General features: G+C 39.5%; 2 protein-coding genes across 6 annotated transcripts in view; both read right to left on the bottom strand.

Moving 5' to 3' along the window:
- Positions 1-12,790, bottom strand: part of LOC121942501 (endonuclease V-like) — a 145,197-nt gene extending 132,407 nt beyond the window's left edge. For all 3 annotated transcript variants that reach the window (XR_015776169.1, XM_042485721.2, XM_042485720.2), the window contains exons 1-5: positions 12,667-12,790; positions 10,321-10,492; positions 6,907-7,041; positions 3,667-3,706; positions 1,018-1,130 (exon numbers count right to left, since the gene is read on the bottom strand). Coding sequence is in view for 2 of the 3 variants with exons in the window: in XM_042485721.2 (XP_042341655.2) it covers positions 1,018-1,130; positions 3,667-3,706; positions 6,907-7,041; positions 10,321-10,492; positions 12,667-12,710 (504 nt within the window). In the remaining variant the exon portion in view is untranslated. The remainder of the gene's footprint in view (positions 1-1,017; positions 1,131-3,666; positions 3,707-6,906; positions 7,042-10,320; positions 10,493-12,666) is intronic.
- Positions 12,791-15,939: 3,149 nt separating this feature from the next.
- Positions 15,940-20,561, bottom strand: part of LOC121941947 (SEC14-like protein 1) — a 50,614-nt gene continuing 45,992 nt past the window's right edge. For all 3 annotated transcript variants that reach the window (XM_088075348.1, XM_088075350.1, XM_088075349.1), the window contains one exon: positions 15,940-19,822. In XM_088075348.1, coding sequence (XP_087931474.1) covers positions 19,717-19,822 — 106 coding nt within the window. In that variant the 3' untranslated portion in view covers positions 15,940-19,716. The remainder of the gene's footprint in view (positions 19,823-20,561) is intronic.

The raw sequence follows: 20,561 nt of genomic DNA, 5'->3' as shown, positions 1-20,561 counted from the left end.
TAAGACAACTGATGTTTCCAATTCATCACATTTGAAATGTTAGAATGATCATATGTACAGTAGTGGATCTAACACATCATACAAATTTCTATATTTATTAGGCTATTTTTACAAAATCACATAAGGATTTGTGACGATAAATATGAGGGAAAGGAGGGTGATTGTGAGCAACCAACTTGTGTGACAATGTTACATGTCACCTCCATGACTGGCAGCCTTTATTCCTGTTTGTCTTTCATTCTCACCTTGGTAATGATGTAATATTTTTCATCGGGTTGTCCTCAATTAGCCTTTATAACGTGCATTAAACAATGTGGCGAGTACGCACAGAGCGAAGTAGGCCTGATTAAGATAATAATGATAACAATAAATATATCAGTAATAATAATAATTAAAGTCATAATATTAATACTCAGAGTCTATGGCGCACTTTTTCAGATTCACATTACAAAGGGCTTGAAGAAGGCAGCAAATAAAGTTAAAACACAAATAAAACAATTACAAAAAAAAACTTTTAGCTGCATAAGAGGATGTGCTTTTTGTAGTCCATCATATGAACATCGTAGTTTAATCACAGCAGACCAACGTCAATAACATACGCTGTCGCATCCTCACAGAGTGAGGAGGAGTACAGTCAGATTCTCTAAACACCGTGATTGTCTTTTCCTAAGTCCTTATCAGTTCTCCTTCATATCTTTCCTTGACCTTCCCTTGAAAGTTTGTGCCAAATTAAAAAAATATTCCTCAGTGTTTTTAGATATCAGATACACAAGAATGAGACATACAGAGTCACAGAGTGATCTTGACCTTTGACCTATGACGACTAAAATTTAACCAGTACATTCTTGAGTCCGAGAGGATGTCAGGATGTCGAGAGGGTGCCAAATTTTAAAAAAATCACTTGATGCGTTCCTGAGACATCCCATTCACAAGAATGGGATGGACTTACAACTGAAAAAAAACAATACCTCCTGCCACTTGTATCGCCGTTGCAGACATGAGAACAGGAAGTCTCACCTGTGACTGGTGCTCCTCACTGTTGTTTACGCCCTGCACCTGCAGCAGGTTTTTGGCCACGCCCACACACGGCAGACCCGACAGCACTCCCAGATGACACGCCAGGCCAAACTCTGCAAATCCAAATAGAGAGCACGTCAAATCTGAAGCCAGAGCAACAAGAGCTGCTCCTCACACAACAGCAGTGACTTAGTGTGATATTCAATCTTTTATTATCCATAACTGCTTATAACCTGTTCAGGGTCACAGGGGACTGGAGCCTATTTCAGCTGACAATAGGCAAGAGAGAGTGTGATTTAATCATGTATAATACTTGCATGATGATGTTGCGTGCTGCCCGGTTGTGTACGTAAATTATGTACTGTGTTGTTGCGGTTGCTGCGGTTGCTGTCCTCCTCCTCTTCCTGTGCGCTCCCTCCGCCCTCCTTCCTGAGCACCTGTTGCTAATTCCTTCATTCAGGAGGGCAGGTAAGGGGGTGCAGAGTGGGAGGCTTGCTCTCTGAGACGTGTGCCGCACGAGGAGGAGGCAGCACGGCAGCCAGGTTTGTGGGGGTTCTCTCCCTAGGTTTTTGTTTCTTTCCTTTCACCCCGGCATGTCTAGATTGCCGTGTTTTGTTGTTTTAGTTTGTTATGTTAGTTTGGGTTGGGGGTTACCAGCAGAGCAATCACAAAGGGGGTTTAAACAAGGTAATTTACCAGTATTGAATAAAGTCTTGTCTTAATTCGGTATTCAACTGTCTGGCGTCCTTCATATGCTGTGGTCTTTGTTGAGCCTTTTGTTAGTTTTGTTATAGACCGTAACAATGATGCACATAAGACAAACCACTGCCGAGGCTGTTTTTTAGAGCGAGGTAAGTCAGCTTGAGAAATGTATCCAGCTGACCTCCACAGCCTGCTGCGCTCACCTTCAACTCTTAACCGGTGCTTTTAAATGAGCTCAAGTGGATCCAAATCTAAATATGTGATTTAATAAGTTGACCTCAGTGTCTGTACGGCGCCTCCTGTGGGCTGCATTTAAGCACGCAGTACTTCATCTTGTTCTCCCTCCCTGTCTCATAAAATTGCTCAAAAGAATATTTGTAACACTTAGAAAAATATAATTTATTTGCTTTTTAACCCAAAGTGAGATGAGGAGATTGATAATAATCTCATGTCTGGGCATGAGTTACCTTTAGGGCCCACTTTAATATTACACACACACACACACACACACACACACACACACACACACATATCACTCTGCAAACAAAATGCGCTTTTCAAAATCAAGCTACCTACACAGTATTCCAAATTTGCTCTATACATGTCCAAATAATGCTCCTTAAAACTAAATAATACCAGTATATCCCACCTCTTCCTCAGAAAATGCTGAACTCAGAAGACAGCCTAATTCAGAATATTTACACGGAATATGATGTTTACATGACCCACGTTCCCATGACCCCTCAAGAGTGACAGGTTAGTTTGTTTATTCACCCTTTAAAAAACTGGAGCAAATTGCCTTGATTTTTCAAGCAATGGCCTAAAAATGTGCAAAAATAATCCCAACAAAAAATGTAAAAACTTGTAAAAACAAAAATAATTACCTAAAAATATGGGGGAAAAAAGTTAATTAGAAAAAAAAAGCAAAACAAAAAATGAAATGACCTGAAAAGTGCTTAAAATAATAATAAATCTGTAAAATTATTTTAAATAATAATTATGATAATTGAAAATATAGTTTTTCAGGAAATTTCCCCGTCTTTTAAAAAATAATTTTCTAAAACTCATCATTTCCAGCAATTTGTGGAGCACTTCTAGCCAAGTTGCTTATTGCCCTTTTCGCCATGTTTTCAAAAGAAAGCAAACTAATCTGCTGAGGGTCTCCAAGGTTTAAACACTTGTGAAAAGTGTCTGAAGGGTTAGGTTTAGCTGTCATCTTGAGAATAGATACACTGTTTATAGGTCTAGTTGTTCAAAAATTGGTTTATAATGTCTCTTTCTTTTTTGGGGTAAAAAATAAAAACCTGCTGGAACTCTGTGGCTCAGTAACCACGGCCTGACTCCAGCTCTTCTCCTCTCACTCTCAGGAAGAAAGCAAAAAACATTTTAACAAAATATGTCAAATCTCAATATATTCCCTCCAGGAGGATTGTTTTCTACATCACTTTACATTTATTTTTTAAATAATTTGGGGTTATTAACAAAATATGAATGCAACTCGTGCCATCAGTGGTTCTAAGGATTTGACAGCAATGGGTCTTTCTCATGGCCATCTTGACTTGTCTCAGTCAGATAAGCACGTTTCATTTTCAGGTAAATAAAACCTTACTTTTGAAAATCCGCCTGATGCCTGCCAGCTTCATCCCTCACACGCCACATTCATGTCATGCCGTTTAGAGCAGCAGTTCTCAACCTTTTTTCCTTAAAGAACCTCCTTTACTATCTTTGTGTAAACTAACCGTCCCCAACTACATGATTTATTTTATGGACATGTGATATAATATTCAATGGAAACCGAAAACACATCAACTGATAAACTGTACAATTAATCCAAAAGGTGAATGCAATAACTACAGTTTGTGTAGAATGAGAGATTTGGATGAATTTTGAGCAGATTATTGACAGTGAATTTTGCAGAGTAGATCAGTGTGGAGCAGCTGGACTTACCTCTGTAGTGGAAGACTCCATTCCCATCCACAAACACCACCTGTGGAGAGGACACGACTGACATTAATTCACCTGTGACACAAATCAAAACTGAGCTGTTCATTTCATCCTGTTTGAGCTGAGCCAGTCATGTGCAGAGTCCATCACCAGCGATCGCCACACAATGTCCGACTTCATCCCAACTTGTTCTGACATCATGCAAAAGTGGACGCCGATTATGTCGAGAGATGAAGGTGGCTGCACATGTTAGAGCCAGGAGCTGCAGCTGTTCTCCACCCATCAGCAAGACCCGGGGCATGATGGGAAACGCCTGGCTCTCAGCTGATTGAGTAGCTGATTGGTTTAAATGCTGGCTCAACAATATGATGTTTCACGTAAACTTTTTATTTTATTCTGATGACATAATACATGTTGTGGCTGATGGTGAAGTTTAGCCATCAGAGAGACTAAATACATTCATCATAAACTGACTGTACGCACTCTGTTATATTAACACTGGACTCGTTTAATTATTGTAAGTAGTTTGATTTTGTTAGTAGTTTAATTATTGTAAGTAGGACTATTTAACAACACCAATACTGTGGTCAGCAGCCTGAGTGGGATGTGAGGATTATTTAAATAATGTGTACAGATGTGAAGCTGCTGGCTGTCTGACTGATCTGGACTGAAAGCTGTTCTTTGATTATTTGGGCTAATCATTTTAATTTATTAATGTAGTCTGAGGCGGACACTTATTCTGCATATCAGATGATTTCTATACAAAAGCAAATTGATGTGATGCTGATCTACTTGAGAATTCATGTGAAATGAAGGCCGAGCCATGAACAGAAGCTTCAGATCGCCTTTATCAGGTTGCTGAGTCATGATGACAATGATTTGAGACAGAATACACTGATATACGTGTATGATAAGATTTTAATGAACAGGAATCAAACTGAACAGGATGTGTGTGTTTCTGTGAATTCCTGTACAGACTGAAGGCTGCTGGAAAAGTGGGCTCCCGATCACCTCTTGAACGAACCTCTTTTGATGCGTCACAACAGGAAAAGTACAGGTGTGATTATTATTGTTAATCATAGCTGCTGAGACACAGTGGAGCCAAGGCACCAGGCAAGTTTCCATTACAGATTTGCAAAAAACTTAAGCGATATTTTTAAAATGTTGATAGAACACAATTGCAAGATGACTGTATTTCCACTGAGTGATGTTCTTCAACTTCTCCTCTGGTGATAACATTCCAAGAAGCATGGTGATGGATGTTCAAAACATTAGTAACTTTATTTCTATTGTAGCTACCTCACTCGCCGTCATTATTTACAATCCAAGGCCACGTAGGCGAGTTATGGAGCTATAATGGAAAGATGAGCCCCTTATACGTGGGAGCGTTTCCATTGCATGGCTTTTTCAAAATCGCCTGAAATACCACCTCATGCGAGTGTAAAAACTTTTTTGCATATTTTATATTTGCAATTTCAATTTCGTGCAATTTGAGACCTATTATCTGTTCACCTTGGTTTTTCCTGATATGATGAGTTCAAATGTCTGCAGTGAAATGTTCTTCTGATCTACAGCGTGTGACCCCAGCCGCGTGCGCTGCTGCCTGGTGTCAGACGCAGAGTGAGATAGCAGAAAGTCTTTATCTCGAGCTCCAAAAGGCAAAGTTAGTAAGAGAAAAGATCCTCACACTGATACTCTAACTCCTCCAGCCCCACCACACCGCTGAATTCTCAGAGCCAAAGGTGACTCTGCGGACATATTTCAGCGCTGAATCATGAGTCACCACGAAACACTCACTTCAAAGGTTGCAGATAAAGGGAGCGGTGACTGTGTCTGTCCAGGGCTAAATGTCAGGAGAAGAAAAACTCTGTGAGTGTGAGTGTGTGTGCGTGTGTGCGTGTGTGTGTGTGTGTGTGTGTGTGTGTGTGTGTGTGTGTGTGTATGGGGGAGGAAGTGTGGGAGGCGTGTGGGCTGAGACAAACAGAAGTGAGTGGGTGAGGATGAATTAAGGGCGACTTTCTGAGGAACAGTGACAGAGAACAGTGGAGCTTGTTAGTTGCAACTCTGTCTGTGTGTTAATGTGCAGGACGTTTGGGAAGATTTGACCATTTACATGAGCCCATAGTGTCAGTGAGCTGTCAGTGTTATTGGGTCTGTCAGTGACTCAAAACTCATGTTAAAATCATTTTTGTTAACTTCAGTTCATCCTGGATTCCCCAAAAAGGAATCAGCAAAACAGCAGCTTCCTCTGGACTTTAAGAGGTAGTTCACCCCAAAATTTTATACTATACTTAAACTAAACTATTTTTTTTTTTTTACTATTTCATAGAAATAATTGAAGTAATTGTGCATTTCATTAGTCATTTTGTGTCCCTCTGAAGTCATGTTGTGTCCCTTCAATTCCCTTGTGTCTCTTCTTAGTCATTATGTATCTCTGTGGTCATTTTACACCCTTAATATTCATTTTGAGTGGGGCTATCCCTTGAAAGTCGAAGGCTAAAATCATCAGTCGGAGACCCCTCCGGAGAAAAACAAGTGCACGACTGATAGCCTTGACTCAAATGTCACTCAGTCAGCAGCATGGAGGGAGAGAGAGACTACACCGTAAGGTGAAGATTTGGTAAATTTACAGGTAACGGCAAATTAATAAAAAACAGTCTCTGGCTTTTGTTGATGTCTATTGTTTACAATATTACATAAATGTCACTGTCACACTGAGCATCAGACTTTAAAACTTTGTATGGACAACAAAGCCAGTCATCAAATATCTAACTGAAGCCCAAAACCGATTCAACTGGCATAATTCTGCTTTGGGTACTGCCCTGATTTTGATTCTCTTTGTAGTCATTTTGTGTCTCTTTGTAGTTGTTTGGAGTCTTTTGTAGTCTTTTTGTGTCTGTGGTCCTTTTAAGTCTCTTTGTAGTTGTTTTGTGTCTCTTTGGGATCATTTTGAGTCTCTTTGTGGTTGTTTTGAGTCTCTGTAGTCTTTTTGACTGTCTGTAGTAATTTTGTAGTGGGACGGATTATCTAAGGCATTCCTCTTCCAATTACATGTAATGTCCTAACTACAGTTACAACAATAAGTCCTCAAACAGGTTAAAGACATTCATTCATAAAATAATACTGAACATGACCCCATTAGTGTGTGTGTGTGTGTGTGTGTGTGTGTGTGTGTGTGTGTGTGTGTGTGTGTGTGTGTGTGTGTGTGTGTGTGTGTGTGTGTGTGTGTGAGAAGAAGCTGACCTGAGGCATTAGTTGGGGCTGGTTCCTCTCCAGCCGCTGCAGGGCCTCCAGGAGGAAGGGGGTCTCTCTAAAAGCCAGGAAGCCAGCTACGTAGGGGGCCGTCAGGGTCACCATCTGACTGTCCTCATGCAGCAGCTGGGAGGAGACAAGGAGACAGAAACACTGGTTAATCTTTCCCCGCAGTCCATCCACAGACATTTATGTCCAGTGACCTGAGCAGCGTACTGATCCCCTCCATGCTCGCTCAGTGTGACACACAGTGTGACACGGTGTTAGTTTACTGCAATATCAGCCCTGAGCTTGGATACATGCTTCCATGGTCCTGCAGCTCAGACAGCGGCACTGCCAGGGTTCAGGAGCTGCATGCTTCAATCTATCAATGTATCAATGTATAATCACACACACAAGCTGTGCAACAGAACCACTAACACCCCCATCTGGCACAAAAGAAACACCTGTTACTTATTGATTTAAGGCTGTGAACATGTTCTGAACATCACCAAAGCTACTGTGTTTAAGTTTCCTGCTCACAAATGGACAGCATTATATGCTGTAATATACTTTGTGCGCTACAGCATCAGCCAAGAATAAAATGTTGGCACTGCACATTTCTGCAAAACAGGAATATGTTTCATTTACAGGTTTCATAGGTATCATATCAACATTTTTAAAGTGGCGTAGTATATGAGCTAACATAGTCTTCTGGAGGTGGAGGGGATGATGGATGGCCTGACACCGAGGCGAGGCAGTCGACAAGCTACAGACCGAAAATGGTTGTTGTCTTTTGAAGCATCAAACATCTGCGTTTTTTAACAACCTGTGGCTGTTTTTTTAAGCAACTTTTCAGTCCCCAAATGTGGCTGTTTGTGCTGACCTAAAGTTGTCCTTCCTGTGGCTTTATAGGCAACAAACGTGTAATTTTTAGCCACCTTTAGCTGTTTTTCCAGCATAATTCTGCTTGTTTTGTTGCCACCCATAATTGTGGTTGTAGCAGCTTTTTAGGCACCAGGCCTGGGTGTTTTCAGGGAACTGTCACTGTTTTTCCAACAACTTTTTAGGCATTATACGTGGGCATTTTTAGCAACCTGTTGCTGTTTTCAAACAACTTTTTTTCAAGTCTCTTTTTCAAGCCCCCAAAATGTGGGTGACTGTTTTTCTTTTAACTTTTCAGCCCCCAAATGTGGTTGTTTTGTGAGATGAAGATGTAAAAAAAAAAAAAAAAAGAAAGAAAGAAAAAAATGTGTGACACATCTCCAATCTTCTCCGCTGAGTGTTTTGTACGTCGGCTATCATCTGTCTGCTTGTCAGCAGGCTGTGATTGGCTGCTGGATAATTAGATCAAATTAGATCAAACTCTGTCAGGAGATTAAAAAGTTGATTGGTTGCACACTCTGAGTCAAAAGTCCAGTGAAGTCCTGAGTCATTGGAGTAACAGTCTTAATTTTAAACGCTTATTGATTTTATCGAGACGAGTCTGATGTCATCACATTCATGGCTCGAGTCTGACTCAGCGCAACGTGACTGCAGCACTGTTGTCTGTCTGCGTATCAGTGCATTATGTACATGCAGATGTTGAGTCAATAGATGGTTTTCTCTAAATTTAAAACCAAACTTGTTAAACAGTCTGAGTTTTTAAAGGCAGGTTGTTGACCTCATCACTGATTTCACTGAAATAACCTTTGCAACTTCCACTGCGACAGTCGTTTTTAATCAGCTCAACAACTGTAATAATCACCTACCGGTATTTGCTACATATTGACTGACCTTTTGAGGGTGACATGAACAGGAGAGGAGATGGTGTTATGGATGGTGTGCTGACTTTTAACTGATTGGCCCAGGTTTGAATCTCACTTTAACTTTACAATAAAAACAACAACAAAACAACAGGTCTGTTTCACTGAATCACAGGTTGGAAGCCTGTTTTAATGCAGGCTAATAGAAATAAATAAAAAAATACATAGGCCGGGAAGACCATGGAAAAATTATAAAAACATATTTATTTCTGTGACAGCTGACTGAACCAGTCAGGCTCCAGGATAAAACAAGCCTGGCTGTTAGCCTGGTCAGGTCAGGAGCAGGCCAGCTGCACAGAATAAATCTCCATGGTAACTGATGTGCCTCTGCTTTCATGCAACTGAGTCACGTCTAAATTCAGCCCGGATACCTGGAAAATCCCAGCTTGATCCACTATCCAGGTTTTGTGCAATAGCCCTCAGGACTATGACACACACACACACACACACACACACACACACACACACACACACACACACACACACACACACACACACACGTTGATCCTGTGCTGCCTCAGGTGAGTGGCATGAAAGCAGGGAAAATGATCCGACTACTGGACAGCATTTGGTTAGGCTGCTTTGGTCCACGTAGCATTAACATACAGTGACATTAATGATAACGGCTTCTATAATGAGATGGTGGCAGTAGCTCAAATTAATGCACACATAAACACCAGTGAGGACGAGTGTGTGTGAAAGGCTGTATGAAAAATGAAATGATAATTGGGATTGCCACAGTCACTTTAACAATAAGATTCCACCTTGAGCTGCTGGGTGCATTAAAGCTGAGCTCTGCTGTGTATTAATGTTGCTTTCTATGCTTCAAAGGCTGAGGCTGACTGTGGGAAGACGTTAGACATCTACACACTTTTTGGGTTACAAATATTACAATTTATCAAACCAATGAGAGTGATTATGAGGCAATTCTACAACATAAATCAACAAGGTCCTTTGACTTTGACTAAAGACACAAGTTTTAACTCTTTCAAATCGACACAAATTGTCTTGATTTCTTTCAAAAACATGGCAAGAAGGCATTGTAATGACAGAAGAAATCCCCCAAAAACTGACAAGAAATTAGTAAAATACTACAGGAAAATCACCTAAAAAATTAGTAAAACAAAACAAAACAAAAGAAAATAAAAAAGACAAAAAAGTAAAACACAAACACACAAAAAACAAGGTAAATGAGACCTGATAAAAAACATTTAAAACACTTAAAACATATATATAATAATTCTGTAACATAATTTTAAATATGGAATTATGATGATTACAAATAGTTATTTTCCCAATTGTTAATTTTTTTTTCCCCGTCGACATTTTTTCTTGATTTTTTAATGAATTTACATATTTCTTGCACTTTATAGAATATGTCTTAACCATGTTGCTCTTTGTCTTTTTTCTCATGATTTGAACAGTTTGCTTCAGGTTCAAATACTTGTGAAAGAGGGTGAGAGTGGCATCAGAAGATGTCACTACAGGGTTCAAAGGGTTAATCTGTTCTGTGAGAGCTACTGCTGCTGTGTCCAGCTGTGACCACCAGAGGCCGACAGAGCTCGTAGTCAGTTCCTGTGGAAACACTGTGTGCAGTGATTAATGTGAGGGGACAGGTTACCTGCAGGTCGGGGAAGCTGAGCACCACCAGCTGAGCGCAGGCGTTCACATCGTCCCCTTTAATGAAGGACAGGTCCACCCCTCCGACTCTGTCCAGGCCAGAGAAGTCTGGACTTCTCTGCCAGTCCTCAGTGTCCTCCTCCACCAGCTGCAGCCGGAGACGAGCCTGCTCGCTGCACACAGGACACACACAACAGGACACACACAGGCCACAGTTAGTCTTACAGTGCAGTCACAGGACACACACAGGGACATTCAGACTGACACAAATAACAAATCTCAACACAAGATCTGTGTTTTATCACATGGACAACTTTACAGCAACTTCTCAGAGTTTAAGGACACTGCTGAAAGCCATGGCTGATTTTACTCTGACCGTTTTTAACGGACTTATTATTGTATTATATTGCTTTACTGTTTTTTTATGATTTATTAAAATTATTTTACATTATTTTATTTACAACGATTGATATTGTACAATTTAAAATGTTTGTTTTATGTCTTTATTTATGCACTCATGTCTCTCTTACATTTGACATCTCGATCTCAGTGGGACTGATTAACCTGTTATAGCCCGCTATGATATTCCACACACTCGTATCACTCTGCGCCATTTTCAAAATCAGGCTAAAAATATATTATAATATAATTCTATTTTCTGCTTTCATTGAGTTAATTTTTTTTAACCGACATCAGTCCTAAACATAAGTGTCAAATATTCATTAATTTTCAGTATTTTAACCGTTTAAATGCCTTTTTTTCATGATGCCTCTCTATGCTTTCAGATGGGGGAAAAAAAGACAAAAAATAATTATTTTCAATATACTTGCCTACATGCAATGTAAATTATTATTTTTGATTTTTTTTGATGATCACAGTCTGGGATATGTCAATGATTTGCAGCAACACTGTTTGTGACAGTGCACCTTGTGGATATAGCATGTATTTTCTCCATATGCTAAAATATAAGGTGAAAAATAGTAAAAATTTAAAAAATGAAAAATTTCAAGGCAAAAGCCCAGAATGACACCCAGAAATAATACAGTGCATAGTGCAATACAGTGCAATACAGTGTTTTTACACTTTGATGGCTGTGGGGTCAAAAATGTCCGTTTGAATGGGTTTCAATGGCCCATTTTTTGACCTTAACGTTCTGACTGTAACCTAAGTCAATTGTAGGAGCTGAGCTGGAAATTCACAGATTAAACATAAATACACAATCTTGAAAAAGTATATGCCATATGCAAGAACATAGCCAAAATTATTTAAAAAATGAAGAATTAAAATGACATAAAATGTGCCAAACAGCCCCTAAGGGTTGAATAAAGATTTATAATATAATTTGTTCATAATAGTAATAATTAAAAAATTATTTTTAGTTATGAGTAGTTGAGAAACACATTAAACGCAGATGTTTTGAGAGTTTACATTTTATGATTATAAATACTAAAATATCCCCGGCAACACATCATACTGTAGAGCAATACGATATGTTGAAGGAATAAACACAGGGTGTGATTCTGCAAAATTCTTCAAGTGTTATGGAGTGTTCCCTATGAATTGTTTGGTCTATATGGTAACAATGGTTCCCATATAGTCCAGGCACAGGGTCCAGAGTTTGTAAGAAAAATTACCATATATTTAATTTTAATTCACAAAATGTCAACAACATGAGGGCTTAGAACAAAATGAAATAAAACACATTGCAAAAACTAAGTGCACTTACTTTAACCTTCGAAGTAAACATATACCCCTGCAAAAAGCATATGACTTCAAGATTGGTGACATGAAAATGCTGCAAAGGCGCAACATGTTAAAGGGCATTTTATCTTTCCAAAAAAAAAAAAGCTGAAATAATTCCAGATTAATTCAATGGGAAATTAAAGGGAATTAAAAACATTTTTTCCTTTTTCTCAATTTGCACAAAGTGATCTGCACAGAAGTTCTGCTGCTCTGTCTGAGAAAAGGAGCTGTGGACTTACGTGTTGGGACTTGCAGCCACAGTCTCACACACACACACACACACACACATTAGAGCTGGAGGTGGCAGGCAGCATAAGCACATACAGAATCACAGTGTTATCTTGGCCTTGTCTTTCCAAACTAAGAGGAGGCACGAACCCACAGCGCTGACAGCAGAGTTACAACAACACAGAGACACAGAGGAGGACAAACATCCATCATCAGCCTGTCAAACACTCTGTCGTTACTTCGTTGTTGTTTTTTACCAAGTTAATACTCGAGGTTGTTTGTGATAAACAGTGCCTGCACTTGTGTCAGTGTGTCAGTGATACCAGTTGTGCTGTGAATCTGTGAAGATGAAGAAAGGTTAGCAGAGCTCTCTGACCTCTCCCACTCTCTGACCAGCTCTTCTGCAGGAGGAGAGGACATCTGGGACAGCCTGCTGACGGGACACCACCGGCTGAGCGAGAGTTCCTATTTTGCTTCCGTGTACTGGCGTCACTAAGGGGGCGGGGCCTGCAGCTGATGTCACTGTGGTGTTCAGCGGGTCAATCCTGCCATTTTGTGGTCAAAAGTATGAATTACACTGTAAAAAAAATCAACTTTATTCCCAACATCTTTATGCATGCATTTCATTTCCCTGCTAAAAAATAAAAACAGCTTGACCAGCTTAAAGTATGTTTTTGCATCATTTTTGATGGTTTAGCTGCTCAAATCAGCTTGTGATGGTCACTCTAGCTGCTTTTTCCAATAAAGTTCCTGTAAAACAGAAACCAAACAATGTGCATGAGTTTGGAGACATAACAGTGTCATGAGGGGGAAGTATGAAAAGCAAAAGGCATAAATCAGTTCAGCCTTCTGTCATGTATCGTGCATAAAGATAAATGTGCCCAGCTTGACAGGCTGCTCACTCCAGCATGTCAAACCACCAGCAAGGCCAGCAAGAACTGGGTCAGGACCATCTCAGACCATCTTCTACCAGCTATAACTAACTGGAACCAGCTACCATGGCATGGGCTGTTTTTTTAGCTGCCTTTTGTGTTTTGTATTATTTTAGCAGGGTTTTCTGATATTACAGACACTCAAGGGCAGATTATGAGACAGTGGGCCCCAGGGCACAGACACGTAAAAGGCCCAACCACTTCTTATGCACAAGCAAGACACACAGACTAATTCTGCCTGCACGTGCTCCATATCATATATCATATTTTCTGTATTTATGAGTGATAAGCACATGAACATCCCTTGAATATCGTAATTATGAGGGGAAATTGGGAAATTTCAATGATACCAGAGTTACTGATTGGTGACGTTTGAGTGAAGTTTCAGGGCAGCAGAAATAGCAGAAAACATGGAGACACCGTCAACAATTGACGGTAAAAAATATATATATTTCATTATTTTGTTTCTCATAGCTATCATTTACTTTTAGTAATTGCACATTGCAACATATGCATCTATTAGCTGCAGCAGGCAAGCAAATTTTTAACCATAAAACATGCCAGGTGAGTACACTAACACTGATAACGTTATTTTATAACACGAGTTGCTGACTTGACATCATAAATGCATAAACATGCCAGCCAAAAGTTTGGTCAAAGAACCTTTTTAATGAATTCATGTATCAAATATTGATTTTTGATCACATCTAAAGTGCAATGTGGTATTAATGTTAACTGCTGTCCATGTTTATTTACAATATATAAAATATAAAATAATATATCCAAATATAAATTAACTGGAAACAGCTATCATCCTCTTCTTTAAATGCTCTTAGCATTAATATGCAGCCCATCCTCTTTTTAGCTTCCATGTTGTTCCCACTTTACAACATCAAAGCTCATGAACACAAAGAAGTCAGAAGAACGAATTACCAACTCGGAAACTAGGACCTTCCAACATCACATGAACGCAGCTCATGTGCTGGTTTCGCCTCATTTTGTTGTTGTTTTGGTCCTCTGCTCTTCTTTTTTCCTCCTCTAAATTATATAAATTATACAAAAATCACAGAATGAATTTCTGCTGCCACACAGATGATACACCGCTCTATGTGCATGTGCAGACAATGACACCACGATTGCGAAATCAGAGCCTAGCATGGCAGCTGTTTATTTTCTATATTCTGAAAAGAGGGAAAATGCTGCCTGTGGTGCTGCTCCACAGGCATGATTTAATAGTGTTTCTTCAAAACTGTGTGATCTCATGGTGTTCGACTGCCAAGATTCTCAGCGTTACTTTTGATCCTTCTCTCATCCTTTTGATCCTAATCTCAGAAAGTCAACAGCACCACTTTCTTCCACCTACATACAGTCGCACTGACGGCAGGACTGAGCGTACGTTAGCGGGAAAAATGAGCATGAAAAACTGCAGTTTGGAAAAAGGAGATTCAGGTCAGTGGGAACAGATGATCTTTCTGATCATTAAAGTCGGTGATGCAGCAAACATGAAACCCATTTTTAGAATTCTCATTAATAATTCTTTGAAACCTGAGCAAATTGGCTTAATTTGTATTTTTTAAATTTGTTTTTTAATACATGGGAAAAGGGCTATGAGCAACTTAAGAAGAAATGACCCCCCAAAAAATAACAAGAAAAGGAAAAAAATAACTAAAACACTATAAAACACCTATTACCAAAATTACCAAAAAAAGTGTTTATAATAACATTAATTCTCTAAAATGACTTACAGAATTATAAATCTAGTTTTTTTGAACATTTTTCTTGATCTTTTTCGAAAATTAGCTGCTAATTTCTTGCAATTTGAGGAACAGTTCTTGCCAAGATGCTTATTGGCTTTTTTCCCATGTTTCAAAAGAAAGTAAACCAAATTGCTCAGATTTTATATGTTAAAATACTTGTGAAGGTACCTGAACGCAGCGCGGTTTCAAAGGGTTAACAAGTGATGAAAAGCAAATACTGAGATTATAAAATGTAGGGAAACACAACGACTCAGTTTCGGCAATTTCAATCTATTAACAATGTGGACAACAAAACAGTTTGGCAAAAGATGCAGTTTAAGAGTTACAGTCTCAGTTAACCCTTTGAAACCTGGAGCGACATCACTGTTCCTGTGCTGCTTTCAGGCGCCTTTCACAAGTATTTTAACTTTTGAACCTTGTGCAAATTGGTGCGATTGGACATTGGTGGTGTTTTTCAAGGCACCAGCAAAAACAGTTTAAGGTAAAGGTAAAGAGCCACTTGTTAAGAAATGTTCAACAAATTGCAAAAAAATAAAAACCAGTGGATTTAGACTTTAAAAAATAAAAAATAAAAGCTAGGGAAAATGTCTCGGGAAAAGTATGAAAAAGCTAGGGAAAAACTATAATTATCCTAATTACATATTTTAAATTAAGGTCACAGAATTATTATATTTTGTGAGCACTTGTTTTAAAGTCTTGTTTGTCCTGTTATTTCATTATTTTATTATTATTATTTATTTATTTATCTATTTTTTTTATTTTATTTTTTTTTTTTTACAAATTTTATACTAAATTTCTAGTTCTTTTAATAATTTCTTGATAATTTGGGGGTCATTTCACAGTGGCTTCTTCTCATGTTCATGACAGAAATCAGGCAAATTTGCTTCGGTTTCAAGGGATTAGTCAAAGTTAATTGTGCGGGGAAAAAAAAAGAAAAAAAGAATGTGACAAAAGCAGGTGTATTTTCTCATAATTCAAGTTTAATGTTTTCAAAAAATGTAAAGGCGCCATATTCTCATTAATCCAAACATGTACTTTTTACACAATTCCTCACATCAAGGTAAAGAGAGAAGATATGCAACGACGTCAGAGAAGGAAGCAGAGAGAAAGAGAAATGTGTTGAACAGTTGAGACAAACAGTTATAGCCCTCATTCATCGATGAGATCTTGATGAAATGTGTGCACGTGGTCAGAGCTGAAGTCAGAGAGGCAGGAGACAGAAGACCACGGGGAGTTTTCTGGTTCCACTGAACTGAGACGGAAATGAAACATCTGATCTGAGTCCACTTCCTCTAAATGCCTTTGGCTTCAATCAAGGTCCAGTCTGCTTTCTGAGATATATGAAAAATGAAAATAGCAAAATTGGAGTGTACAGAAATGATAGCGAGAAAGATACAAAAGCAACTATAAGAGAAGTTTGGTCCGATGATTCATCATCAGTCGAACCAGAGAAGAAATGGAAAACCCAAGCCTCCCGAGGGAAGAACCAGGTGAAGAAAAGAAGAGTGTCAACACACATTTTTACAGGCTTTTATCCCCACCATTTTCCATTCACTCTTACACACCATCATACACACTTTTTATAACCCCAAATCTGAGGAGGTCCTTTTTCTCAGTAAAGCATTCCATGTTATTGCAGTTAACAACACATAAAGTTAACCCTTGACCTTTCACAATAATTAAAAAAACCAAGCAGTTTCATGTATCAAAAGAAAGGAGTCTAATTCTCGTGTTGGGAGAAAAACCGTCTCATGTGTTTGTTTCTTCTTTTGCTGTCAGCTGCACTTGGTAAAGATGGCAACAGCACAAGAATGACTCTTGGCAATGGTGATAATATCTGTCCCCTACAGGGACTCACATCTACAGGAAGCTGTCAATGGCTACGGCTACATGCACACCAGTGTTCCCCCTATAATTCTGAATATTCTGCATTTCAGACAGGTCATATAAACAGCATAATCCGTTTGAATATTCCAAATTAGGCTGTTTTTTCGAATATAGCATTTCCCAATCATTCATGTGCTGGTATAGTTGGGTCTTCAGAGCATTATTTGGGCATGTATGCAGCCAATTCCAAATATGCGCCTCAGTTGTGGGTTTCACTGCAGTTTGCGACACACAGTCTCACACAGATTTTCTTTAAAATGCAGCATTGCATCTCCAAAGTGCACAGATACATTGCACACAAACCATCTCGCCACCAGTTTGCAAAGCTGTGGGTTAGAGATGGCTGCCCAAAAGCCCTCATTTCTGATCAGAAGGAGAAACACACCTGCTTTTAGAGATTTTGACATACTTGGATTTCAATCGGTTCTCAGATATGCGCAAACAGGGCTGGGCACTATACACGACACACTGTTACCGTGATATGAGACCACATACCGTCTAAGAGTCTGGATATCGTCACATCATGATATGTTGTGTTGTCTTTTCCTGATGTTAAAGGCTGCAGTAAAGTGATGTCATTTTCTAAACTTACCAGACTGTTACATTTGTTGTAATACTTGTTTTCCCCCACTCAAGTCATTAAATCCACATTACTGATGATAATCAAAAATCTCACTGGGTTAATATTGTGTCCAAGTACAAACAGTCATCCCTAAAATATTGTCACAGTATCAATATCTAGGTATTTTGTCATATTGTGACATTTGATTTTGTTGCCCAGTCCACCATTTATGAAGCTTTTGAGGAAATCAAAAATATTGTGAGATACATATATATATGGCCATACCGCCCAGCCCCATGCGCAAATATTGCAGTAAAAAAACTATTTTGATGCAAAAAAAAAAAACAAAAAAGAGAAGTGTCTCCAGCTGTTCTACTTATCCATTTTTTGATGTGATAAATGACGTTAATTGGAGTATGCACGGCTGCATGTAAACAGGAGTGTTAGTGGAATATTCATTCTTATTAGTCATGTAAACAGCTCAGTAGGAGTGTTGTCTTTTCAGAATAAGGGGAAAAACTGTGCATGTAAACGTACTCATCGCTACTCATCCAAATAAAACTGTTGCATGAAGAAATGTTCACTAAATTCACAATCTGTTACAGTGGTGACCTTGAAAAAAGCAGGTACGTTTCTAAGTGATGCTTTACAAAGGCTAAAATGGTATTTATTGACACATGACTCTTAAAATGGCTATATCTTAAATCTTTAAATAATAATATCTGTAAACCCAATCACCACGTGAGCATGCAGCAACACACCACACCGCATCACCCCGTCAAGTACTCATCTCCAAAAGACAGTAACACACTCCAACTAGCACATGTACAGTATCAATATGTCATCTACTGGCGCGCTGTCAAATGATAATCACAAACATTCATCCATAATGCACACTGAAATCTACATCACTCTGAAAAGTAACTCATGAATGATGCCCCAGTTACATCACAACCCTCCAAATTCAGGCATTTCATTGGCTGGCGAGCACTAGCCAATCAGTAGCACATTCACAACTCAGTAACAAGGCATGGCTTGATTTTGAGCCGAGTTCCTCAATCGTGCAGACGCTGGAATAAAGCTAACTGTGATCATTCTGAATAAAATTTTAAAAAGTGCTCAGGAGAGAAAATCTGGCAAGTTATTTTTGTTTCTCTCCTGACAGGGTGGTAACAGAGACAAGAAGTGGCGCCACGAAACTTTGTTTACTGGCTCAGTTTGTCCATGTCTGCCGGTACACAACAGAAACCTGCAATCAGCACCCATGATCATCCACAAACATCTTGATGATAAATAGAAATATTTCACACAGTAGAAAGTTAAATTCGTGTTATTGCTGCTAGAGGAGTTACTTCGCTAAGAGTCAGACTCCGGGTCAAAGGTTCAAATGCTTGTGATAAAGCCCTCGTGAGACGGAGGGGTGGGGCCTCGCCACATGAGACAATAAAATGAAATGACAGAAAGCTCACACGGCCACGGGAAAATATCGACACATTTTCCTGTCAACGGGCAACTTTGCTGACATCATCCGCATTGTTTTGATTTGGTAAGCTCCACCCACTCCGTAACTCCATGCTGATTTAAAAACAAAAACAAAAAAGTCTTTGACCCAGGTCCAGTTCATGGTTTACCCCGCCCACCCACGCTTGACCTATAAACAATTCACCAGATTGAACAATCCTCTGGTAATATGGCAAACACTGTCAATTTTTGCATGTCATCAGACGTGTGTGTTTCTGCTTGTGTGTGTGTTTGTATGTAACAGCACATCCAGTTTTTCAGAGAGTGCACATGAATGAGGTATGCATCGTCTCAGTGCTGTAAATGTAGGAGGAGATGTGAATGCATATATGTAACAGTGCCTCCAGTGTCTTCATTACGTCCCCATCGCTCCAAGGATGAGAATATTGCTTCTTGCAGCTTCTGGTACCACAAAGGCACCACAATTCACCTCCCGACCTTTGACCTCTCCACACAAACAAACATTCGCTTATGTTCTGATTCAAACTGCTGCCCGGCACAGATGTCAGGCACAAAAAAATATATGACCTTTGTGCAAAAATCAGCCCTTTAAATTGTGTACACAGTCTGTTTTTTTCTTTTTGCCTCAGATTTTTTTTTTTAAATTCTTTGTCTTCTGTTTGTGCAAGCATGCTTCAGTTCCACAGAGACTGGCTGTGCAAGAGGAACAGAGTCCAAAGATGACCAATAGGGGCAGGAGGACAGTTGGCTTCTGTGTAGATGGTAAGGGCAGTGGAAGGGGGGGGGGGGTCCTCAGCTCCTGGTTTCTACCTGGAGATCATGGAGCTGGACTGTGATTGGCTTGAGGAGGTGGTGGCGGCGCTGAGCTGAGAGAAGCCGCTGTGGCTGGACTCCAGGCTGGTCATTGAACCCCTGATGTAAAAGACAGAGAACATGTGAGCGCACATTACGCACACACTGTTCACTGCACATGTGCTGCTGCAGTCTGCCGCTCACTGACTGAACGCATTCTGTGTGCACGACTCGCACTCATGATGCACAACCATGCAGCCACAACAAACCTACAGGGGGGAGGTTAACTCACTGCGTGGAACACTACGCTCAGACTCTGCCATCAACTGCAACAGCCAACAGTGGATCAGGTGGACAGGCTGAAGTGTGTGAGCATAGACATATATACGTAGACGCAGCATCGACCGTGTTGGCCCGCTGGTGAGATAAGTCAGCACGTCCACTATACTGGACATGAGAGATCTGCCCTGTAAACAAATACAAGTAAAAACTGTGGGTTTTCTGAATAAAAAGCATTAACGCTTACATTTAACTGACTTCAGTGAATTGTTTTTTTATTCAATGATTTATATCCATTTAAGTAATAATAATGACAATGATTTAGTGCTTTTTACTCACAAAACCCCACAGTTTTTACATCTACTTGTGTTTGTTCACAGAACAGATCTGTCACATCCAATATGGCAGACGCGCTGTCATACAGCCAACACAGTCAACGCAGCGTCTATGTATAAATGCTTATGTGTGAGAGGATCTCAGAATGTAAAATTCTTTACTTGTTTGAGTGAAGTATTTTACTGTGGTGGGAATTCAGAGTGTGTTGTTGAGAGCAGAGGCAGATCCACTCTGTATCACAAAC

The sequence above is a fragment of the Plectropomus leopardus genome, chromosome 3, assembly GCF_026936395.1.
Source record: "Plectropomus leopardus strain MGB_pleo_1.0 chromosome 3, ASM2693639v1, whole genome shotgun sequence".
NCBI classification, from domain to species: domain Eukaryota; kingdom Metazoa; phylum Chordata; class Actinopteri; order Perciformes; family Serranidae; genus Plectropomus; species Plectropomus leopardus.
Note: the sequence above shows the minus strand (reverse complement) of the source record. Positions and strands in the feature narration are given on the sequence as shown.